The sequence below is a fragment of the Rhyacophila brunnea genome, unplaced genomic scaffold, assembly GCF_057557595.1.
Source record: "Rhyacophila brunnea isolate RB1 unplaced genomic scaffold, BYU_Rbru_1.0 scaffold_22, whole genome shotgun sequence".
Classification (NCBI taxonomy): Eukaryota; Metazoa; Arthropoda; class Insecta; order Trichoptera; family Rhyacophilidae; genus Rhyacophila; species Rhyacophila brunnea.
Window position 1 is genome coordinate 26,675,481 of NW_028232882.1, and position 25,218 is coordinate 26,700,698.

At 32.0% G+C, this 25,218-nt stretch overlaps 1 protein-coding gene across 1 annotated transcript in view; it reads left to right on the plus strand.

The window, feature by feature from the left end:
- LOC147070288 (uncharacterized) overlaps nt 1-17,839 on the plus strand; it is a 352,102-nt gene extending 334,263 nt beyond the window's left edge. Inside the window, exon 8 of the mRNA XM_085949475.1 lies at nt 17,139-17,839. Within this exon, the coding sequence (XP_085805601.1) occupies nt 17,139-17,659 (521 nt within the window). The 3' untranslated portion in view covers nt 17,660-17,839. The remainder of the gene's footprint in view (nt 1-17,138) is intronic.
- Nucleotides 17,840-25,218: the final 7,379 nt, after the last annotated feature.

Sequence of the window (25,218 nt, forward strand, 5' to 3'; positions counted from 1 at the left end):
CTGAAATGTCATTTTGACATTTCATATTGATTTCCATAGAAACGCACGTATATATTGCTAGGACCCCCTTAGTAACCAAAAATAATAACTTTCCATACAAATAGAATTAACTGAAAATTAATTAAATTCTGCTTAAAAATAGCTAAACGTATTAAAAGAATGCATGGTCGTCGTGTTCTGATATATTCTAAAAGTTTCAAATGTCTAGTCGGAAAAATAGTTAAAAATCATTAATCGTCCAATACAGATCTTGGACAAACAAGAGAAAAATTGTACTGGACTGACAAGAATACAAGCTAATAAAAACTTGGTAATTAGAGAAATAGATTAACAGTACATTCATATACTTTGGTACTTACGTTAAGAACAAGAAAATCTCTTTAAATAACCTCTAGTCTCTACACCCACGGTGGCCGCAAGGCTTAAGCGTTGGACTATCAGGCCGTGATCACCTATACGCCGAGTCAGGGTATGGACCCAATAGGTTGAGCAAATGACTGACATCCATTTCTCGTAAAAAACAAAATCTGTTAATACAAACCTCTACTCTGTGTAGGCTCATATGATCCTAATCGGATCGGACATGGTCGAAAAAAAAAGTCTTTACACACTTATTTATGGATGGCTTTCACTATGATTTTCAGGATTTACTAGTTTGACTTCTAATATTGTTTTCATGAACTGTAAAATATACCTCAATATGGATATCTTTAGTCTATGCCGGTTTTACAACTCAAAAATCGGAGCCCTTGTGTATTGTAGTTTAATAAAGAGATTTCATTTCGAGTTGAAAACTGTGGGAATTTTCATTTTGCTGAGATATTGACTTTGAATGTGAACACCGTACGAAACTTAATAAACTTGCATCTTCTACGAAACGTTGCCATTGTATTTTCCATTTGAGAGTGCTATGGAAGTTCAATACAATACACTTACAAAAACCTATTAATTTGAAATAGATTGCATTAAAGAGTCGAGGGATAGGTACTGTGAAGTTTTTTAATAGTAAAAATATTTTTAACAAGATTCCACAGTATTATCATCTTAAAAGTAGTTTAATTGGTACATAATATAGATACAATAATATTCGTTAAATTGGCTCAATAAAAGAAGGCGTTCTATTTTTACCACGTTTTTCTTGGCTAGTATTCTTGTTTGTCCGGTAGTTGTTTATCAAGTACAAATCTTGTAATCGATTTTTAACTAATTTATAGACTAGCTAGACATTTGAAACTTTTAGAATATATCAGAACACGATGCCATTGCATTTTTTTAATACTTTTAGCCATCTTTAAGTAGAATTGAATTAATTTTCAGTTAATTCTATTTTGTATGAAAAGTTATTTTGGAAGAAATCCGTAATCCAATCCACTATTATTGGTTGCTAAGGGGGTGGTCCTAGCAACTTAATTATTAATATATACGTGCGTTACTATGGAAATCAAAATCATATTTCAGTATTGCATGGAGAGGTGCATGTTGGGCATCACGCGAAAGGACCGTAAGAGAAACGAATGGGTTAGGAAGCAGACAAGAGTACGTGATGTAATAGACGTTGCCAAACAGCTGAAATAGAGATGGGCGGGGCACATTGCTCGCCGAAAGGACGGCCGCTGGACAAATGCCGTCATCCAATGGTACCCAAGGGGTACGAGACGGCCACAGGGTCGCCCTAAAAGCCGCTGGATTGACGAACTGGTAAAGTTCGGCGGAAATATGTGGCAGTGAATGACACAGGACCGAGAGAGTTGGAGAAAGCTTGGGGAGGCCTTCATCCAGCAGTGGATTGACCCCGGCTGATGATGATGATAAGTCAATATTTAATAACACAATAAAATTTGTTTACCAATTTATTTACAAAATTTACAATAATAAATAAACAATACCACATGATGAACAAACGAATATAAACCAAAATATGAGTCAAAATTAAATAACAAATAAAATAAAATAATAAATAATGTACAGTCTATAAAATTATGTTAAATCAATAAGACAAATAGGATACAATAACGGAGATGACACAAAACTCAATTGATCATTATTTAACAATTTAGAATTAGGCAAAAATGTATACCTAGGATTTCCTGTTGATCCAATTTTGTTTGTGTCGTCTCAGGCATGTAGAAGCGACCAAGAAAAATATATTATATTCTTATCTAACGACCATAATGTTTTCTAAGTCTTTCCATTTTGACTTTAGACACGCGCTATTATTATAATATAAAATATAGGTATTACAACATTATTTTTACATAGTTGATTTACAATATGGTTATCATTAAGTTATGTAAAACTGAATGATGTAAAATTACAAATTTTGTTTCACAGAAAATACATGACTGACGTTTGAATGTTATAAACTTTGACAGGATAATTATTAATGTAGTTTTTTATTAAAAATATACATTAACAAACTGGGGTTCTCTTTTAACCTCTGTTGACCTTTGGGATATTTTTACTACTTTTGTGTGGCATAATTAATATTTTTAATGTAGCTATACATTTGGATTCATAAACCACTAATGGAAAATAATTTATATTATTTAGATTTGGCATTAACAACCAGGCAACTAATGGGTGGGTATACATGGTTTGGTATTATATAATATTGCCGTTTTACTTTTATAAAAACTAAATAAAATTTCTATTTTCGTAAATTTACACGACAATTTAATCGCTGTACTGAACCAAAAACATAATATTAGAATATAACTTATGCATTCGCGGGATTAAATCCACGATACACGGTTTCACAAATAGCCGCTCTTCCAATTAACCTTCCGTGTAATATAATATTAAGTATTAAATATGTTATACTGTTTTATTTTAATTTAAACATATGATTATACTAAATAGGCGGGCGACAATGGCTGGTACAAAAAAAAAACTGGTAACATGTCAACCTATATATTGTCGTATAGTTACGGCCGTATGTTGAAGCCTAACCACTGGGAAAAGCCAATAGAAATGGCGTATTTCAAAAAAAATACTACCTTATTCTTAGGTCAATAATTATTATAAAGCAAACATTATTCGTAGGATGTTTATCACATTTGAATGGTCAAAGACATAGCGTACAATCAGTATCTTTAGAATTATCTTCAAATGTGGTAATCTTGCCCATTTTTTGAATAATAAAATGCCTAATTCTTTTCAAATTTGGGATCAAAAAAATTATAAATATAATTTTTTGTTGTAAATATTTTACTATAATAATGTCAATATAATTTTACTAATGGTTTTATAAATGCGTTTAAAAATTAATAAACCTAAAAAATCTTAACACCACTGCACATGGATGTACTGAAATATGACTATATTCTAAAACATTAGATCGAGAGGTATCAAAGAATACTATTTTATATAATAAAATACTTTATGCAGTCACCAAATGTTTAAAATTAATATAAAGGATAATAAGGCTTCAAAATTATATAAATAGATTATCTACAACGTTTATGAAATGTTCAGGCTACTGCATTGAAAATACCATAAAAGCTCCATTTTGACCTACGTTGGGCATGTGGGCCGTTAATTATCTTGTTAAATTATACACTCAAGAAAAAGGGCCGCTTATGTCAATCTGATGCTTATTCGTTTGTTGACGTAAGGAATTGCAAATGGCGACAATAATAAATTTGTTGCCTAGGCAACAGAATAATTCTACTATCAAACTTGCGTTTGTATACAACTGACTGATTCGCAGTTAACTTCATACTGTCGCACACTTTCGTATTAAGCCTTGAATTCACTAGGCGACAAATCGTGCAACATGACGCACAACATCTACGTAGATGTTTCGGAAACGAAGCCGCGGAACATGTTTCTTGTTCAAAATACGTACACACTACGCAACGTCGCAGAATATGTTGTACTTGTCGCAGAAATGCGATACCCGCCAAAGTGACTCTTATTGCAATATCATTAGAGCACATTTTTGTCTTTCAGGCCTTGTCATGTGATGGTGTCTAGACAATTTTTATTATTCTTTTTACCGACAAGCCGTTGGAGCCAGTGGCACTTCACCTTTTTAAATGTATATATTGTAATATATTTAATGAAATTGAGAACCTGCACAGAGTTGTTTGGATTATAACCAGAAGATATTATTGTATGATATTTTTGTAGAATACCCACTCCATAATAAGATAATCTGCTCGCAAATAAGTTATATAATTGTTTGTAAACTTATATCACTTCACAAATGCACGTTTCAAACATTTGAAACTCTACGCACGTCCTGAACTGCAAACATTGTCATCAATTTAAATGTAGTCTGGGCTGTCCATATCATACAAATTTGTAAGATTTAATCAAAACAACATTCTCCGAGACCATACGGCGTTACTTTTAGTGAAACAAAATATTCGTAAACACGTCCACACGTGCGTTTTCATACGTTTTCCATCCATCAGAAATACAAAAAACGTGCACATTTGTTTAAAATACTGCAAACAATTGATATGCAACTTTAAAACAGTGTTTAAAATGTTTATTTATTTACGAGGAGACTTATCTTGATTTGGGACTTGGCATAACATTTGATGGCGATTCCACAACGTTTTTAGTGTAAGGAAATTTACATGATGTATGCCTGTTGAAAGATCTTGACAACACACGCCTACGTAAACGAGTGTAAATTTATAAACTGTTCATTGTATTATAGGTACACGCGAAGTTAAATAACGAAAATATTACGCAATTCAACATAAATAATACGTAGCCCGACAAATAAGATCTATATAATTTCCTACCCAGACTCCGGATTTTTTTTTCATTTAACAATGTGTAAAAATTCCGTATTTCACAAAAACAGTGAATTTTCAACATAAAAAATGAACGTTTAAAAAATGCTGAACTACTAAAAAAAACAATAATCGAAAACTTTTAAATGTTTAGTAACGCACAACCGCATTTTTTTGAAATATTATTATAATATTATATACATCCACGTTTTAAAAAATATGATAAAAGTTTATTATATATTATTTTTTTCAGATATTCCATGATATTAAACATATTAAAAGGTTTCATGTGATCAATGTGATTTTGAAAAAAAAACACCAAGCAGTAGGTAGGCGCCGTAATAACATAATATAATATGACGTAAGCTATTGTCGAGTCGAGCCGCGAAGCTGGAATGTATTATTTATGGCGACAAAATAATTTTGTCCTAAATATAATAATATTTAATTACGATATTCAAAATTAGTATTTTGGATGTGCTATGCTATACCTACCAATATACATTTTTTTTTATATCGTACATAGTACGCGGACCACATATTGCCACATTATATAGATTATATTAAGAAACTCGGTTATCTACGAGGAATGGTTATCAGCCATTCGCCGAATTCATTGGAACCTTGGTGTATTACATGTTTTACCTTGTTCATAAATATTTTAGTTATTAGCAGTCAATTATTTTTCGTTTTGTTTCTTTTGGAATAAGTAATGTTTTCGGAGATGTGAACGAACGACATCTATTTTTAATTTACCACCAATTTCACCCAATATTTGAAAACGGGTCTCAAACTAACATTTTATTTTGTTGTTTTTCAAGAAAATATTTAAAAGTTTTAATACCTTAATCCTTGATATTATCGACACTTGCAAGTATCGATATAGATACCAAGCAATAAGCATATATATTCTATACCTGATGATATGGTTTCTTTCTTAGGTTAGATGACGTCCCTATTATGTATGTATGCATTGTATGTACCTATTTAAAAAAGTGAGGTAGTATTTAACAGACGCTGTACGAAATATTGAAGTTAATATTAACGAGAAATGGTTGTTAGCCATTCGCCTAATCTACTAGATCCTTGCACTTGATCAAACATTGAAAAAACACAATGCTAACTAGGCTATGGTGGGTGCCATATATAAATATATGGGTAGGTATCTATATAAGAATAGAAATTACCATTTTCACCCCTACGCATATGGGCTTCCACAGAGGTGTAATTATATAGACAGTTTATAACAGATATATAACAGTTTTTAAGAGGAATGGTTAGCCATTCACCCATCTCATTCTGTTCAACGGTAAAGCTGAGTTGTGTAGGTAACGTCGTTATTACCATAGAAAATAGTAAGCTTATGAAAATTGGTATTTTAATTTCTTTATTTTACGGAGATAAAAATAACATCGCAAGTTATTGCAATCCAAATAATTATAGGTACCCACCTAAAGATGGTGTTATCACTCTGAAATGAATAAAGAAGTTAGACTTGCACTCGAGTATCACGGAGTTATGTTGATCACTATATTTTTTTTGAATAATATTATCTATCAAGTAAATATTTTTATGTTCTAAAATTAAAAATAGTAAATTTTATAAATATCAAATTAAATAATGGATTTGTTAATTTTCGAATATACAGATCGATATTATTTTCTTTATTAACAAATATGAATCAAAATAATTCATAAAAAATCGAAATAAAAATAAACGTTTTTTTGTATTGATTTTTTTTCTCGGCAACAAAAATAATATAATTAACATAATTATTTTTCATCGTTTGAGTTTCGATATATTTTAATATTGTTATTAAATTAATTTTATTATTTCACTTTTTGTGTTATCACGCAGTTTGGACCATACCATCGCACTTGCCAATTCCTACGCACGAATGACGATGGGTTGCCCCCTTGCGCTTGCTCGTGGAGCGTTCATATGCAACATGTCGCGGATCACGTAGAAAAGCCTCGCTATGTTGCGTACAACGTACGGAACAGTTTGCAACGTTGGGGCAGCTCGTAGACTCAATGCTGCGCGCCATGTTGCGAGACATTTTGTCCCCTAGTGAGTACAAGGCACAAGCGAAGCGACATCGTGTAACATGTCTCGCGTCACGTAGAAAAGCCGCATATGTTGCGTGCAACGATGGGCGACAGAGCGCAACGTTGCGCCGGCACGTAGACTCAATGGTGTGCGTCATGTTGCGATACATTTTGTCCCCTAGTGAATTCAAGGCTTTAGTGTGCGCACGCAGCTCTCAATTTCACTCTCTACCAAACGCCCTAAAAGAAGTATAACTTCAAAAACTCACATGTACTCAATAAATTGTGTTTAGAGCTGAGTATGCACTATGTATAATTAACTGCAATCTGTAAGCAAACCCACATTATGTATATTATAATATTACAGAAGTTGATATCTGTATGAAATAATATTAAAATTAACATAGTTGGTATTATTATTTAATAAAAATTACGCTCAGTTAAAATTTTCCATTTCCTTAAAAATATCACTCAGTTTTTGCCTAATTATGAGTTCCAATAATTTAATTATCATTATTAAATACAATTCTTCGATGCTCGTAATTAAATATTATCTTTGGCACGAGAATTTATACATTCAACATTCAAGCATCATTTTTTTTTTTAAATAACATAACGAAAGAAAATGAACTATTCTACGTATAGAAATTTAAATACTAAAACAATATGAACTTTTAACATCGTCACCTTGATAACAGATATTGCTATGGAGCTGTGGAATATACACATTAAATTGACCAACATACTAATTAAGTCAGGGAACTCAGAAATAATGGGAACTGAAATACATAACGGGTAAGGCGATAGCAGGTAACCGACTCGAGTAAGGAAGAATCCGGGTTAAACTTACACACATGCCAAGAATACATTTTACGTCGAATATCGAAAACTGCACTCGGTTTATGCATTTACGCTCATTTAATGTTGGTGTATTACACACACCATTGCACGTGCATCATGCGTGCTTCATTTTCGTAGGACACTTACACATTCAAAACCCTGTATCAAGATGCGTATTGAATATAGCCTATCGGTATTCTATTTATTATCTGTTCTGTGAATTAAGTATTACACCTTTAGGAAAGTGGTCTATGTGCGTGGGCACGAAACCCGAGAGATGCAGGTTTGATTCCTGCAGGGTGTATTACTTTTTTGAAAAAGAGTTTTTTGAATGGTTTTAATATAATATATTCTCAGAAGTGTTTTCAAAAATTATGTATGTTAAATTATATTCATCTGTTCAATTAAATATAACTTGATTCTGATCAACACCAATTTCGTTGTCGTATTTTGTATTTTTAAAACTTTTATAACGTTGTTATTCTCTATGTGGGTAAAACATTAAAACAAATTGGCAGTACGTACCTAGAACAGTGTTTCTCAACGTTTTTAGACCTGCGGACCGCTGAAAATAGGAAAAATGTTTTGCGGACCGCTAACGTAGAAATAAAAATATTATTTATATAGTAACGTATAATAACATCTGATCAGGGTTGATTCCATCACGTAAAACCATTAATCTATTTAAGAACAAGTACACGGGTTTTGGAGATTCCGTTGGAATTTTTAGCATATGCATTTGGACGCCGAAAATTCGCAGACCACCAGAAAATCTCTGCGGACCACCGGTTGAGAAACACTGTATTATAGCATGCGCGCTAGCTGGAACATACTAATCTAGGGGCATTTTTACTATTAAAATAGTAAACAAATAATGTGGTTGCTCTTTTAGCTGTGGACTGTAATTTAGAGTTGCTGGTTGGTAGATTACTGATCTAGGGGAGTGGGTTATTACTGAATGCCAGACACTGACCTTTTCACTTGGTTTTGAGATGAATGGCGATGACAAGTTCAGGATGAATAATAGACGCGACTTTCACTCCAATCGTATCAGATTTAGCGCAACGAAGGTCAAACAGAAGCATTTTGAGTCATTATGTTGTTAACGCGGCCTCGCTCGTAACATGTCAGATAGAGCGCGATAGCTTTAACAAGCCTAGACGCGTCGGCTGTCTTGAAGTAATTAAAGATAACTAAATGTTATTCTTGAGGTCAATTGATGAGACGTTATTGCTGATTGCCTGGTCTTATGACAATAATAAATAATGATTTGAGGTAGGTGGGGATATAAGGAATGACGGCCAATATAATTGGCCCAACTGAAATGCTTCATATTATTATAAAAATCCGTTTGTATATCGTTAGTGTTCATACAAATAAAAAGTAAGTACTTACATAATATTATTTCTTTCAAAAAAAAAAATGTTCAAAAGCACGCATAACATAACAGTATAAAATATAAATCTTAAAAGATTCTCTGCTATTTTATTTTTATAACGTGAGTTATGTAATTTAAATAAAATCACTTTACTTGTCATTTTATCTTATGTAACGAAATGGTGCCGTAAATAAAATATTTTGTAAGTAAGTAAAGTGTCACCATCACATGAAATATGTGTTTTTCGTGACATTAGTTTGATTCCGAAAATAAATATTGTCCTCCAGAGATGAATTGGAGATAATAATATTATGTATGAAAAGAAATATCTGGACCCATTAGGAATATTATTAACGATTTGTCTTTGATGCTATCTCTGTCGTTTCAAAACATAAAACCGAATAAAACTGGCTCCCATCTGATTCTTGGTATAGAAATATATGTATTGAGATAAACAACCCTTAAATTTATAATAATAAAAAAAACAGTAGGTTTTTTACCACATTACATTTTGTACCACAGATTTCAAGTTAATTTCCCAAATGAAATTAAAACAAAGTTATCTCAAACTTTGATGTTTCTGTAATTATTTCACTTCTATAATTGCTGCTATCAATAAAAAATTACAAAATAAAAACTTCTTTTCGTGGAAAATAATCGTGACCACTAATTTATTTTAGGTCAACCAATAGGACAAATCACAGAGAATAAGTATGTAGCTACAGAATAATAGCGATTAGATATCTATTGTTTAATGTATCAAATTACTCTGCAGTAATATATTCCCAGCGAATCAATTTCCAGTAAACAAATCTTAGCTAGATCAGCAAGTCGATTGGCAATATTAGGTACGGTATATTATTACATCATATCACAGCACATTATATCATTACGGTGTATTAGCCGAATATTCATTTTTCATGGTATCATATTTTCTTACGACTGTAATAATAAATAATATTTCATTTCGCTACTCGATTTAAAACGCTGACTCTATAATTAGCCCAATATGATTATGTACCAGAATTTAAGTTTAATGTGTTACTTTTTATTGTATAAATAACGAAGAATAATTTATCTAAATGTCACTCGAATCCAAGTACCTATCTCGTAGCTATCTCAGTAGATTATATGTACTATCATTGTATAATATACTATTGTACCGATACGCTGCTAATAAATCTCACCCTGCTACATCGTAGACTTCATTATCACCATCCTCAACCCATACATCGAACACCACAGTAGTGACCCAACAAGTATAATTATTAAAGAATAAAATATTATGTGATTGTCCCAATAACTAACAAACGGACACACAAGGCGGGCATAATACATTAAATAAAATTACATCAAATATTAGGTACAGATAGGAATATAATTGGAGAGTTATTGAAAGTAGTTAAAAATAAAAACGCGTTAGTAGTAATCATAAAAAAAATCGGTGTGTGTACTTATGTACGCATGTTAGAAGTTATAATTCTTTGGCGTAACATTCATAAACGTAAAATTCACATCAACCAAAAGTATTCAAACAGTTAACATAAACTAAATATGTTTTACCAAACAAAAGTAACGTACCTATCACACTTCAAAATATTAAGCTTAGTTTTGACAGCTAATCACATACAAAAAGGAGTAGGTACAATTTTCACTGCGAAAAAAATATTTTTCACCAAGCAAAATAATCCATACTATGATCACTATGGTCGGCTATGATGAGATCATTGCGCGAGACGTCATGTTTCAGATCTGTCAAATAATACAGTATAATATAAGATAAAATTGACGTTTTAATAGCCCCATATCAATAAAACTAGAATAAAGTGGGGCCGCTTATTGGAATGCCGCTGGTTTATTTCTAGTAACTTGTATCACAAAAAAATATATTTTATTATTTCTTGTTGTTTTCATTTTATTTTGGCCAACAACAATAAATTCGTTTCCTAGGCAACGGAACAATATTCTTCGTACATAAATAATGATAAATTCGCTGCCTAGGTACCAGAACAATTCAAAACTATAATAGTATACTTTATAATCGTCACGATTGCATTATCACACTGTGGCATAAAGGCAGTGCGTTCGGTTGATAATCGAACAATCGTGGTTCGAATCCAATCGAGTGCGATTTTTTTCGTGTGAAAATATAAATTATGTTTTACATGTCACATGCCAAAAATACACTCTGATCTAATTTTCCAAACGCGCCCAAAGAAGCATAACTTCAAAAAATTAAAAAGAAACTGGAATATCTAAAAAAGTATTTCTAGAGAAGCAAGCAGTATAAGGAAAGAATACAATTTAAAAAAAATATAATCGAAAAGCCGTCGTCCAGACACAATCAGTCGTAAATTTTGGAAAACATAATTTTGAAAGAGGCAAGAGAACAAAACGAATTCACTCAATCACTATGAATATTCATGGTTCTGAAGAGTCGAGACACTGGATAATTATTATTGTAACTTAGATTGGTTAAATATGTATGGATATTATAATATTATAGAAGTGAGAAAATGTGAGGACGAATATTTACTCTGGGTACATTAAATCTAATATAAGAAAGTTATAATTAATGTGGGAAATCTGAATGGTTATTGATTAATTTAAAAATAAAAATATTGTACTCATACTTTGAGTTTTCAATAGTTTTTTACGGTCTTCCGCTTTTCTCAGGATATAGTGACATCTACTCCCAGTACAATACACTAAAGCTACTAAGTTCTTCGATATAATATATCATAAATTTTTGCCTTAAATGAGCCGTTTCATATTGAGTCTCTGGTGTAACTGATTGTTGTATGACTGACGAAGTTTAGTGTGTACTATAATATGTCGAATCTTAATAGCCTACCTCCAGCCCTAGCCTCCAGCCCTAGCCTCCAGCCCTAGCCACTGCCAAATACGGAAGAAAATTCGTGACAATGTGTAAAATTTAGCAAACCATTGAATTCAAACCAATGCTCTGTAGATCGGAAAATAACGAAACGGAAATTCGCTAGCATGTGCTCTATAATGCTTGTTACGTAATATTAATTCTTTTCTAATTTATAAGTCTTTGTGAATATAAAACTTAATGTGTTAAGTGCTTGTATGCCTAAGTAATATATAAAAAAATATAAAATGTTTTTTTAGTACTCATCAATCAAGAAAATATCATCATGCTAAAACGATTATACTGCAAGTAATAAGCGCAGAAGAGAAATATTACATAACACAATCATAAGCTCGCTCCACTCCGAAGGGATTTAAACCAACTGCCTAGAGGGCCCAATCCGTCCCTGATTATCTCTCCAAAGTTTAGGCAAATATTGTTGTGTGTTGTTGTATTTTCCAGTGCGAATTTGATATGACAGTATAAGTACAAAACATACAAATATCTCGTTTCTCCATCATATGAACAGATGTTATTACTAGTGTTGCGGAAGCAGGAAAAACATTTATATCCCGACAGGGATTATTATTAATGGTGGTTTTTCCTTTTTTAATCATTTTAATTATTTAACTATCAATTACTATTAGGTAGTAGATGAATATTACCATATGTATTAAAGACGACATACCTATCGAAATTTCCTTTATATTTAATTAGATTTTCAAATGTATAATAATAATTGTGATTTACAAATAAAAGCATGATTAAAAAACACAGAATTAGAAAAAATAAAACAACTGAGGCAAGTCAAACTCGAACTCATGTTTTCCACTTTCTGAGTGCTTTCACCTCTAAGTTATCGATCCATCCATGATTCATTAAGAGTTATTTCTTATAACTACGTTTTTAACTGAGGTACTGTTATATAATAATACAAAAAAATTGGTGTGTGTACTTATGTACGTGCGTTAGAAGTTATACTTCTTTGGCGTAATAAAACAAAAACAAAACTAGTGATAAGCTAGATTCTTCGACTAGCTCTGGTGTGGTGATTTAGAATCAGGTTCACAAAATAAATAAAAGTGTTTCTTTGGTTCATTGAACTATCTAAATTATTTGTTTTTCTGATTGCAAGGAAGTTAAAATGGAGTGCCGCTGGTTTAAAATTATCTTGTTGCTTCATTCCGTATTTATTAATATTATTTACTATTGCTATTTTAATTATCTTCTTAAATTACACCTCAGGAAAAGAGCCGCTTATTGGAGCGCCGCTGGCTTAACATGTACCCTTAAGACCGAAATTAATATAATCATAATAATAATTATTTACCAACTCAGCATTCAAAAAATTTATTTATTTATTGATATATAATTTTACTCATAAATAATACATAAATATAGCTTCAAATCTTGATACACAATTTTTACAATGAAAAATAAATATACACTCCAATATAAATAAAGTTTTATGAGTAACGTTAGGAAAGTTAACAGAAATAAATTTGTATCCGCCTAACACAACAATAAATATTTGCAACCCGAATGCAATAAAAAATGATTTGTTACATCTAGCAAGATATGAACAAGCAGGAATATTCAAATGAAAGAATACGGATTTTGTTTCAACGAACACTGTATTGAGCAATACAGTTACAAATAAATGATAAAAGATTTACATGCATTCTAATAATACCAGTCTCAACGGCCCACATGCTCAGCATACGTCAAAATGGAGCTTTTATGCTATTTTCAAAGCATGATCCTGGACATTCCTTAAACGTTGTAGATAATCTATTTACATCATTTTAAAGCCTTATTATCCTTTATATTTATTTTAAACAATTGATGACTGCATAAAGTATTTTGATTACATAAAATAGTTTTCTTTTAAACCTCTCGCTCTAATGTTTTAGAATATAGTCATATTTCAGTACGTCCATGTGAAGTGTTGTTAAGATTTTTTATATTTATTAGTTTTTAAAAGCATTTATAAAACCATTAGTAAAATTTATGTCGACATTATTATAGTAAAATATTAACAATAAAAAAATATATTGATAATCTCTGTGATCCCAAATTTGACAAGAATTAGGCATTTTATTATTCAAAAAATGGGCAAGATTTACACATTTAAAGATACTTTTAAAGATACTGATTATAAGCTATGCCTTTGACCATTCAAACGTGATAAACATTCTACAAATGTAGTATTTTTTGAAATACGCCATTTCTATTGGCATTTCCCAGTAGCTAAGCTACAACATACTGCCGTAGCCATAAATTGACAAACGATAAATAAAATAGGGAGTGAAATCATGTTAACGCGCGTGTTTGAACATGTACATAATCAATTTTTTTTAAACGATACATGTTTAAACACGCGCGTTAACATTATCTTACTCCCTACTTCATTTATCGCTTGTCAATTTATGGCTATGGCCATCATAATATAACAAGCTCTAGCTCACCACTGTGCTGCGACACAAAATTTATGACCTATTGTTCATACATTCGAACGCAATAGATTAATAAATTAAAAAATACCTATATTTGAGTGCTATCTCGTTCGCGCTTATTTAATGTCAATAGTGTTGAAAGTCTACCAACTGGCGAGTGCACAAAACAGCGACTCGCGATGATATCATCACAAGTTTTTTGGAATAAGTTTATTGGGCCACACATACTGAGTATGGGTATTTTTTTTTTCGATGTATTTCATTATTTTTTCGGTATATTTCATCCGAAACTTGAGTACACAAACTGGTGACAGTATTTCCAACTCACCTCTATCCATTACAGAGCCAAATTTTATTATTGTACTTATGAATAATAAAACTAATATTTTAGTATTCAATACTGAATATACATTACGTTTGACAAAAAATTATTCAAATAAGTATGTTCATACGTAAGCAAAAACGTCAATAATAACAATAACATTTGGCTTGCGCCAGACATCATTCTGTTATGATTAAGTTAGTAATAGCATTAACCTCTTTATAACCATTGATCACAAACTAAGTTGGTGCTATTGTCTGATAATATATCCATATAAGCTTGACATTAGTTTTATTTAAGATTTTGCTTAGCTTCAGGATGATTAAAGACATCACAAAAGTAAAGCAAAATTATTATATAAATATTATTTATATTTTAAAGAAATAGCCGTAATCCACTAACAATTTTTTATATACTAGTTTCAATCCAAAACTAGAAATCTGGCCTTGTTGAAACTAAATATTTTGTGACAAGAACTTGAGCCGGAAAATAATTTTCCACACCACATTGTACGCTCAGCAAGTCTGCAGTAAGCTTACAATATTCTGAAATGCGGTAATTGCATTTCAAAGACAGCTATGTAAGGTTGTGATGCTGTGGTTTATATACTGGAAAACCCGGAAAATCCATCTAGTTTATATCGGAAAATGCTATGCCCTAATGAAATATGAGAAGAATAGTGGCATAGTGAAAAAAGTATCGTGTTAAGTCCGTATTAAAATATTAATTTGTATACAATCGAACTAGGTTAGTACGAGGAAGATGAGACTGACTAAATTTGCTTGTTATAAGCATTACTCGTTATATAATATTTTTCGCGCCACGTCCTATTTAAGTATAGAACATAAAAAATCTAAAAAACATCGTAAAAAACCCCGAAACAAGCATGGCATTCATGAACTACAAAATAAGTTGTTTATTGTAATGAAGTGCTGAGCCGCCGGCGTTGGTAGGTACCTCCTGACTTCACAAAGCTTGGATGCTTACATGCAATTTCAACCATATGCGTGGATATTTTTTCAATGTTGTTCGCGAAAACATCAATTCGGTACTTAGACACTTAACTAGTATCATAAACGTAATCCGATCCCAGCGGCATCGGTCTAGTTAACTGCCCGGTCGGATGTTTCCTCATTACATTGGAGATATCGCTATTTCCGTGATCGTAATAACCAAGTTTGACTGTATATTGTTGGCCCTTTTAGCAGTGGACTATAATTTGAGGATGCTGTTTGGTGGATTATGGATCTAGAAGGGGGGGAGGGGGTTACACATGATGCCAGAACCTTTTCCTTTATGTTGAGAGGGTTGGCGCGCGCTGCAGGCGGTGCACTCATGCACTGGTAAACGGACAGTTCGGAATGTCACTCTCACGGTTTTACTTGGTTTTTGATGGTAAATGATGATGGAATGTATGCAGTATGGAAAATAGACGCGACGCTCGCTCAAACCGTTGACTGCTAAGCTATAACAAGCTCGCATACGATGTTGATGTCACTCGAGCTAACTCAATATTATTCACAATCACGGTCGTCTCATTACTCGTAATTGCTGGTTACCTGGTCTTGTGACAATAATAAACAAGGATCTGAGGTATATATTATTTCAACTTTTCTTTGGATAAACATATATTTTTTTTATTACATAATACCTACAATTTCTTAATAATTATAATATAAAATATTATGTATTTGATATTAAATGACAAAAACGAACAAATTCTACATAAAGTAATAATCTATACTTTACCGGAAAATGCATATGTGTCTATAAATACCAAAAACGTAATCATTTACTTTAGGATTTTAATAACAATATTATGAATCAGGTTAAAGTTATACTGTAGCTAGTGTTAACCCACATTGTTTGATAAATAGATGGTTACGAAATCAATAAGGATATTTTTTTACTATACTACTTAAAAATTGGCGGTTTTTCAAATTGACTACTTTAGTTGTGATGTCCGCAAATATTATTTTTAATTTTCCTGTATTAAATAATGGTAAAATGTATTATAAAAAAACATGGTGTATTATGTTAATATAATATATTATGTTTTGCTCTTAACACAACAGTGACGAAATCTTCACCTATTTCTATATTCTATTTATAAGATTTATTTATATGGTTTTAGACGAGAACTAATAAACAGATGAAAACTTATAATAATGAAGTCATCCCAGTACTTTTTTTAATCTGTCTCTTTCTGCCATGACCGTGTATGCATGAGTATATTATTTTGTTTGAATGTTTAGGATTAGGTAGTTATCATAGATTATATTCTGAGGATGGGTTAAAAAACTTTGTTTATAAATCATTATTGTAAAGTTCTATCATAAAATCGTTAATTTAATTATTATTGTGCGATTGAAAGAATATTATTGTTTTAATTTTAATATTTTTAAAAAGAATTTGTCCACTTATTCATGGTTATCAGTAAATAATAATGTTTTATTTTCTTTTTGTTGCAGATTTCACGGACAGTTTCTACCTCTACCTGATAATCAGCGTAGCGGCGTCAATTCTACTCTGCGCGTGCCTAGGCGTCGCTCACTGTGCCGTGCGACGCCACAATTCCAGCCGAGACGACAAAATACCGGACATATCGGCAACAACAGACTTACCAAACGGATTCGGCGACAACATATCCGAGGTAGACGGCGACATCGACATGACTACAGCCTTACCTATAGCTGCAGTCAATTCTTCACTTAAACCTGACAGAGTGGCTGCATTTTCCGATGTGACACTACCACACAAAGGAGTTTACGGTAGAGCAATCTCAAACGCAGCTTTTATTGGAGGCAATGCCAACATGTACGGACAGGCCGATGAGTATGTTGTTAATGTCGGTACCCTGCCTAGAATAAATGAAGGAGGTACACTTAGAAGGGGTGGGCCACCCCCGCAAATGAACCAACCCCCTACAGATGTCGTAGTCAGTCCAAGGAGTCTGAATAGATGCTCAAATGCACAGTATTATTACGGATGACAAGACGATGCCCGGGGAATGTGTGACGTTTCCAGAACATACTGTTTTTAAGGACATACAGATTTATACTAAGAACATTAAAATACTTTATAAGAACATAAATAATATAAGGTATTTACTATTACCACCAAAGTTTTTGGTTAACTAAAATATTAGGAATATTGGATGAATGAACAAGTGTAAACTTAGTATTGTGTGTAAATGAAAATAAATGCTGTGGTGACAAAAAAAAAACACTATTATCCATTTATTATAATCCTGAGTGAAGATTTACTTTTTTTTTCTACAGACTCAGTGTAAAGTGTGTGATGTAATTTATTAATTCATTTAGGTAAATTTAAAAATTACGATTTACATTATTTTATAAGTTGTTGAATTGGATTATTAATATTTACTAAGTGGTTGTACAAATGAAATAATTAGTTGAAGTGTCTACACAGATAAAAAAATTATATGTTAGATTTTCAATGAATTATCTAATACAATATTATTGTTGTAGGAAATGTGAAAATTCAGGGGGAAATGTGTATATAATCACCACTTATAACGTCAATATCCTTTTATGTATTTTTCTTTAGTGTATATTTTTTCTTCAGTTTTCTTTATGTAATATTAAGATTTCACTTTTTAATTATTCTTTAAAGATTCTTAATAATATGAATATTATAACCTCATAGCCAAAAATTGCGACATAAACTGACTTAAAAGCTACAAAGATTACTCACTATTATTTTCAGAAGCGCGTTATTCTAAGCCAGCTCGCACGTCTAAACTCGTCTCGTCTGCAACGTGTCGAATACGTCAATGTGACATCATCGTTATTCACAAAATACACTTCACCAATTGGAGGTTTAGTTTGAACGATTGGAGTCATTAGCAAATATTTTCACCCGACATGCAGCGCAGTCCCGTAATCTCGTGTTTTCTCATTCATTTTCGCATGCCATGTGACGTCACAGGCCTCTCATGGCCTTTCCTATACGCAAATTAGAAAGTTGCATATTGCGCTCAGTTTTGATTTATGAGTATTATCCAAAAGTCGAGACGATTTTCAATGTGCGATTAGGCTAAGACGGGTACGCTCATAAAGTATCAACTCAATTTGAACTCACGAAAACCTAAAATGTTATCAGATAATCTAGTAGTAATTTTAATTTAAATATTGAGTGCACTAAAAATAATTGGTTTGGCCATTTATATTCCTATTCCACTCCTTATCTCTTCACCTACCTCCTCATCCCCAGTGTTATTGTCACCAGACAATCAATTAGCAATTACGGGTCATGAAAGACGGTGTTACAAAGAACATCCAGTTGCATCTCGATAGCGGGCGTGAGCGGGCTTCTAATAGCTTTCCGTCGCTTAAGTGATTGACCCAATAGATACAGACTCATTCAGAATCTATCATCATACACCCTCACATATAATCCACAAAACTGTGTCACAAAGTGCGTGAGTATACGAACCGAGTGACCCTAAACAATAATACTGCGTGAGCGAAAGTTGAAACCAGACCACGGAGCTTTCATATATCATCACAAAGATCTGTGTCTGGCATTCTGTTCCATCGCCCCCACCCCTAGATCCGACCTCCTCATCTTCGCACAAAATAATTACAGTCCACTTAAAAAGCTCAAACAAGAATTATTAGAGCTATATCAATCCACAGTAAAAATATTTTTGGATAGGTAAATTCGAATCAATTGTACTAAAAAGATACCTATTACGATCGTGTCAAACATTCAATGGTGACAATCATGCGGCGCCACTACCAACTTAGTTGGACGCGCCAACCATTTTCTTACAATTCGGCTGTATTGCATAAGGAGAGCGTGTTAATGTTATGTTGAGTTTGTATATGCGAGGCCGCTTAAAATCTTGAAGAGAAAAGTATACGCATTTATTATTTAAAAATTTAAATCATTACGTTCTGTGTAATAAAGTTTATATTTAATATTGTTATGTAGCATTAACATTGTTTAAATGCAACAAAATTGCGCTTTGTGGCGACCAAGTAGGACAGTCCGATGGGCCCAACAGCTGGTTGTATTCCGTATTTCTTCGCCACATGGACATGTTGAGCGGGTAACAAGACCAAGTTCAAAAAGCCTGCCAGCGAAGCCACCATGCATTAAAAATAATTCTGATATCATAATAATTGCTATTGTGAAGACCTCTCATATTGCCAACGTGAAGATCACTTCAATTAGATTGTTCGGCAGTTTTGTATTTGCCTTTGTTGTTTAAATTAAAATTTGCCTCTACGTGCTCCTCTCTCCCATGGGTACTCTAAACTTCAAGTCATGTAAATTCAGTCAAAGCACATTTGGATGCATGGTGACCTCAGTCTTGGGTAACTGCTATTGAGACATTCCCAGTCAACAAAAAAATCATGATTCACATCCAAACTTAGGGTTCCGTGATACTCCCGATTAAGACCGGGTGTGGTTTGGTGGGACCATTAACTTCAATGTTACCTAACGTTATTTTGTATTAGACTTGAATTTAACAATATTATGTGATACATTTAAAATCCTCAAGGAATTTAAATAATTTTGAAACCATTTGAAAACCCGGTAAAACTAAGTAGCGGAGTACACTGCAAGAAGCGCACAGTGCAGTGCGCAAAGAAAGTGCCATTTGGATCTCTGCGCCACGCGTGTGCTTTGGCCCTAATGGTTGTGTTTATAATTCAAAATATATAAAGCACTTATAAAATTCTGGATGTAATAATTAAAAATAATTGGATATGTTTAAAAGCGTCATTGGATATGGATATTAAAACAATCAAAGTATATTATCATCATGAAGTTTATGAAAATTATAGTAATGTTGGAAAAATTGTATAAGTGTTGAGATAAGAAATAAATGTTTGTATATTGGTTTATGAGCATGTTATGATTGGTTATTGAGCAACCTTAATATATACATTTTTATATACAAATTTTTAACTCATTGTTGTGTATATTAGTTTCAAAGTCGGTTACCTTAATATACTGAAATTTTAAAATTATTGCGACAATATTATTCAGGACTGCAAATTTAATATAATATATTTTTCTTTTTGTTTTCTTTGACAAAGTGAATAGCTGACTAATATAACTGAATTCATTAAAATTAACATTTTCATTCCTAGCCAAATTTTACAATGTGGATACCTCTAGGCCAGCTATTTTGGAATAAAATAAAACACATGAGAAATATGAAATACGCATAAAACTATAAAAAAGGCAAACCATTCAAAATTGAAACGTATTTCCATTTTTTCGTCAACATTTTCACACTAAAATAATAAACATTGATTAACTAACCTTGCTATAACGTCGACAAGATCTCGCGAGTTAATTCGCTTATGGCCTGACGGTAAATGACACTTTTGGCAAATAAACTCACTCGTGGCATTTATAGGATTAAAAAACAATTATATTTAAAGTTGATCGAAAATAATACAAAATAGAAGCTAATTAATATAACCGATTAAGCAATTATTAACATCCGCTTTGATAGTACTATACTAACAAATAGAGCTAAGTTTAGTAGCGTATGGAAAAGTATTTAAAATGCCAGAATCATGAAAAATATAAAATAAATAAAAATGGAAGTTGCCGACTTTTAAACCAATAGCCTCAATAAAGAAATAATGATTTTTTTAATTGTGTTGTTTTCAGCTTACAATTATTAGTGTTTGTAGTTTGGGTCTCACTACAGATGTTATATTTTGTCTATCTTAGTGAGAAACTTCACATACGTGGCGGGTCGGACAGTAAAGTTAACATCACTGAGCGATATCATCCACATCTTTGCATAATATGTTATTCACTAATAATACCGGTGTAAATTGTTCGCTATTCGATTCGTTGTGGTCGGTTTCTAAATATACATAAAAATATGCCGTCGATCCGCTTTTTCTGTGCTTAGAGTACCTCAAAAATTCCACACCTCGCCACACCGCGTCCTGTGAATATTCTCACTTAGCCTTTGCTACCGCAATTCTAAAATAATATCAACCATTTTCATGAATTCAATTTAAAAGTCAATTTACTTATAAAATATAAATTTAAATCGTACTTGCAACAGGTAAGAATTGGGTTGACGAAATATGGTACACTGAAAAAAATATTAAAAGTAGGTTTCATAATTTTTTTAAATGTTATTTTATGGTTATAATATTTATTTACCTTAAATAATTTGATATTATCATGGATTGGTGTAAGATATTTAAATACAGACGTTGCATTTTTCAAAATTATTTTTAACTTAAATTATAACTTAATTAATAATTTACATAAATTTTAGAACACTTTAAATCTATGAAAAAAACTCCTGTGATAAGTCAAGAAAGAATGTAATTATAAAAGTAATGTAACGTCACCTAAATAATAATATTATTTAGAATAGGTAACTCAAAACATTTACCAAAAAAAAAATCTGAGAAAAAATAGTATAAAGAATAGTAATATGCCGTCAATTTATTCACCGAGATAACGAAGGGCAAACATCCACTAAATCATTATAAAATGGCAATCAACAAAAAAAAATGATGATCAAAAAACTTTTTAATACGAGTAACATATTTATTTGAAGTCTGGATTGTCAAAGACTTTTATATTATAACGTTGAATCATTTGTTATAAACAGAATACCATTTTCTATGTAAAATAAAATTGATATGTAAAAGATTTATTAAAATACAATAAATATATATGTATATATAACCAATAAATGTATTTTCTTTTCCAACTGTATTTATAAAAAGTTTATGTTATACACAATGTATAATATTATACCAGTACAAAGAAATCGAATACATGTTATAGAGAAGTTTTCGGTAGAGTAAATACACATCACTATTTGGCAGATTTAGAAATTAATATTAGTTATAGTTCGGAAAAAGTATTTCTTCACAAAAAAGTTTTTCACTTACTTATTATATATAATGTACTTACATGATTTGATATTGATAATGTTAACTATGTAATAGTATTTTTTATAGAGTTTCTTAGATATTTAGAAACATAATAATATGTTATGCTAGATTTCAAAATCAACCAAGTCCGTAATAGATGAATAGGAGAAAACCAGCTTTTTGTTTTCTCAAATACACAGTCACAAGGGTGAAAGTTTGTATTATTTCGAGTATAGAATATTTAAAATTAATAAATTCCACATTTTGATAATGCAGAAATGTTAGAAAGCATTAGTTCTTCAGCAATTCACAAACAAGTCAAAAATACCTAAAGGTGGACTTGGCGGATTTTGAAATGTAGCGACACATATATTATTGAATAAAAATAGATCCTCATCTTTCTGGTGCTTTGAGCCTATATAAGGCTTTCTTCCGGAGGATTGGAGCGGACCTTTTTTTGAGTTGCTCCGCTCCGAGACCTAATATTTTTTCCAGCTCCGCTCCAGGATCTGCTCCGCTACGGCTAAAAAGTTTTAATATGTATTATATATAATACAAATGTTAAAAAAATAAGTAGTTTTAAAACAAGGTTTATTATTCGTCATTTTCGTTATTAAAAAGTGAGGTTATTTATCACTTACCAACGTTGCTGTTTTTCAAACAATTTAAGTGTTGCAAAGTGTCAAATAATATAATATTTTCATTGGGTTTTAGGACGAAAATTTAATAATAATAAAAAAAACATCCAGAGCAGTGGGAGTAATACAAATTTACAGTGCTCTGCCTCCACTCCTGCTCCAGGCAAAAGCTCATTGCACCACTGCTCCGTGGTCCTGCTCTGTGCTCCGCTCCAACGCTCTGCTTTCTTCAGCATCTGTTTCCATCGAAAGCCATTTTACTAAAGGTATGGATACCAAAGATCCTAAAATTCATCATTACACTAGACATTTTTATTACGTAAGCTTTCAACCAGTTCATTATATGGGTAACTCATACACTCTGTATACTACAAAATTTGTAGGTATATGGCATATCCATCTAAACGCAGATCAAACTTTTTGGATAAAGGGCTTTATTATGAATATAAAATAAACGGCGGGCTGCCAGTAAAACACTATTTTATGATATACGTAATTTTAATGGTTACATGTAAGTTGTACGTATGCAGTTCATCGTGGGATACTTATTCGTGCGCCGCAGTACGCGAAAAATGAGTTCGTATAACAATTTATCAAATAATGACGAGTTCTTCGTTGAACATTTCACCGTGGAATACATTTGTACGTATCTTACAAAATGCGGCGATAGTTTGAAAATAGTACTCTTCCAACTAGATTATTTCTAACTTTACCTAACCTAGAAAAGACATCTCATAAAATTCACCACATGCTGTAGCATACGTACAAATATACTCCACGATGAAATGTTCAACGAATAACTCGTCATTTGATTAAATGTTACACAAACTCATATTTCACGTACTGCGGCGCACGAATAAGTGTCCTGCGGTGAACTGTTTACGTACAAATTTCCGGATAAGCTGTGTAATACACAATTTGTAGGTAAATGGCATATCCATCTAAATGCAGATCAAACTTTTTGGATGAAGGGCTACATTATGAATATAAAATAAACGGCGGGCCGCAAGTAAAACATTATTTTATGGTATACATAATTTTAATATTATGAAAAGGAATTTCAACACAAAAAATAAGTGATTTTCTAATAACCAACAATTTAATGAAAAGAATGAAACTGTTCAAATTTAAAAAAATTTCAGGCGTTAATATGATAATGTGAACAAAGGAAAAATATTACATATTTACAAACTTAGAATCAATAGAAGTAAAAATGAACGTTACACATTTTGAAACTTACAGCATCATAATAATATATAATGTTATTACCCTCTGTCATACAGAGGTTTTTTTTCTATAACCTTAGCTTAAGTAAGTAGCTAATTAAGGTAGAGAGAGTTGGTGTTGATTATACGTCGATTTGTATTTATACAATCCACAACCTTTTTAGGCGTAAAAGCTTTACAGACGTGTTTTCTGGTGTTATGGCGAGGGGATGTTTTCACGGATGAACTTTTCCGCAGGATCCTCGTCATCAATTCTCGATAGCTAATCTCTAGAGTGGTATTTCGTTTTGCGAGAGTCAACAATCACAAACTTTGAATAAAGTCATCGATTGTCGCTTACATTAAACTCGAGTAAAAAGGCTCGATCTGTGGAGAATAATGGCGAGATATATTTTACTCTTCCGGGCGGGTGGCGAAGTTTATCTGCACCCTTTTTTTGCTCCACACTTTAGTTGACTAAATAAGGGTATCCATGAGTACAAATATATTTTAACTACAACTTTCACCACTTTCAACTACACCAGCAATATACTCATTGTAACATGCCGATTGTAAAACTGTAAGTTGGTCTCGCATTCGAATCATAGGTCCTGAAAATTTACATGCAATTTTTTAATGTGTGTTTAAACCCAAAACATATAAGAAACTGGTTGATGGTTTTCTGTATAGGTCTATCTTGTAAAAATTCTGCTAAAAAACCTTTTTGAGAGGCGGTCAAGATCAATATCAGATGGTAGAGCCAATGTATTTTTACAACGTGTTTCTTATCTCGTATTCTTATTTGTCCGG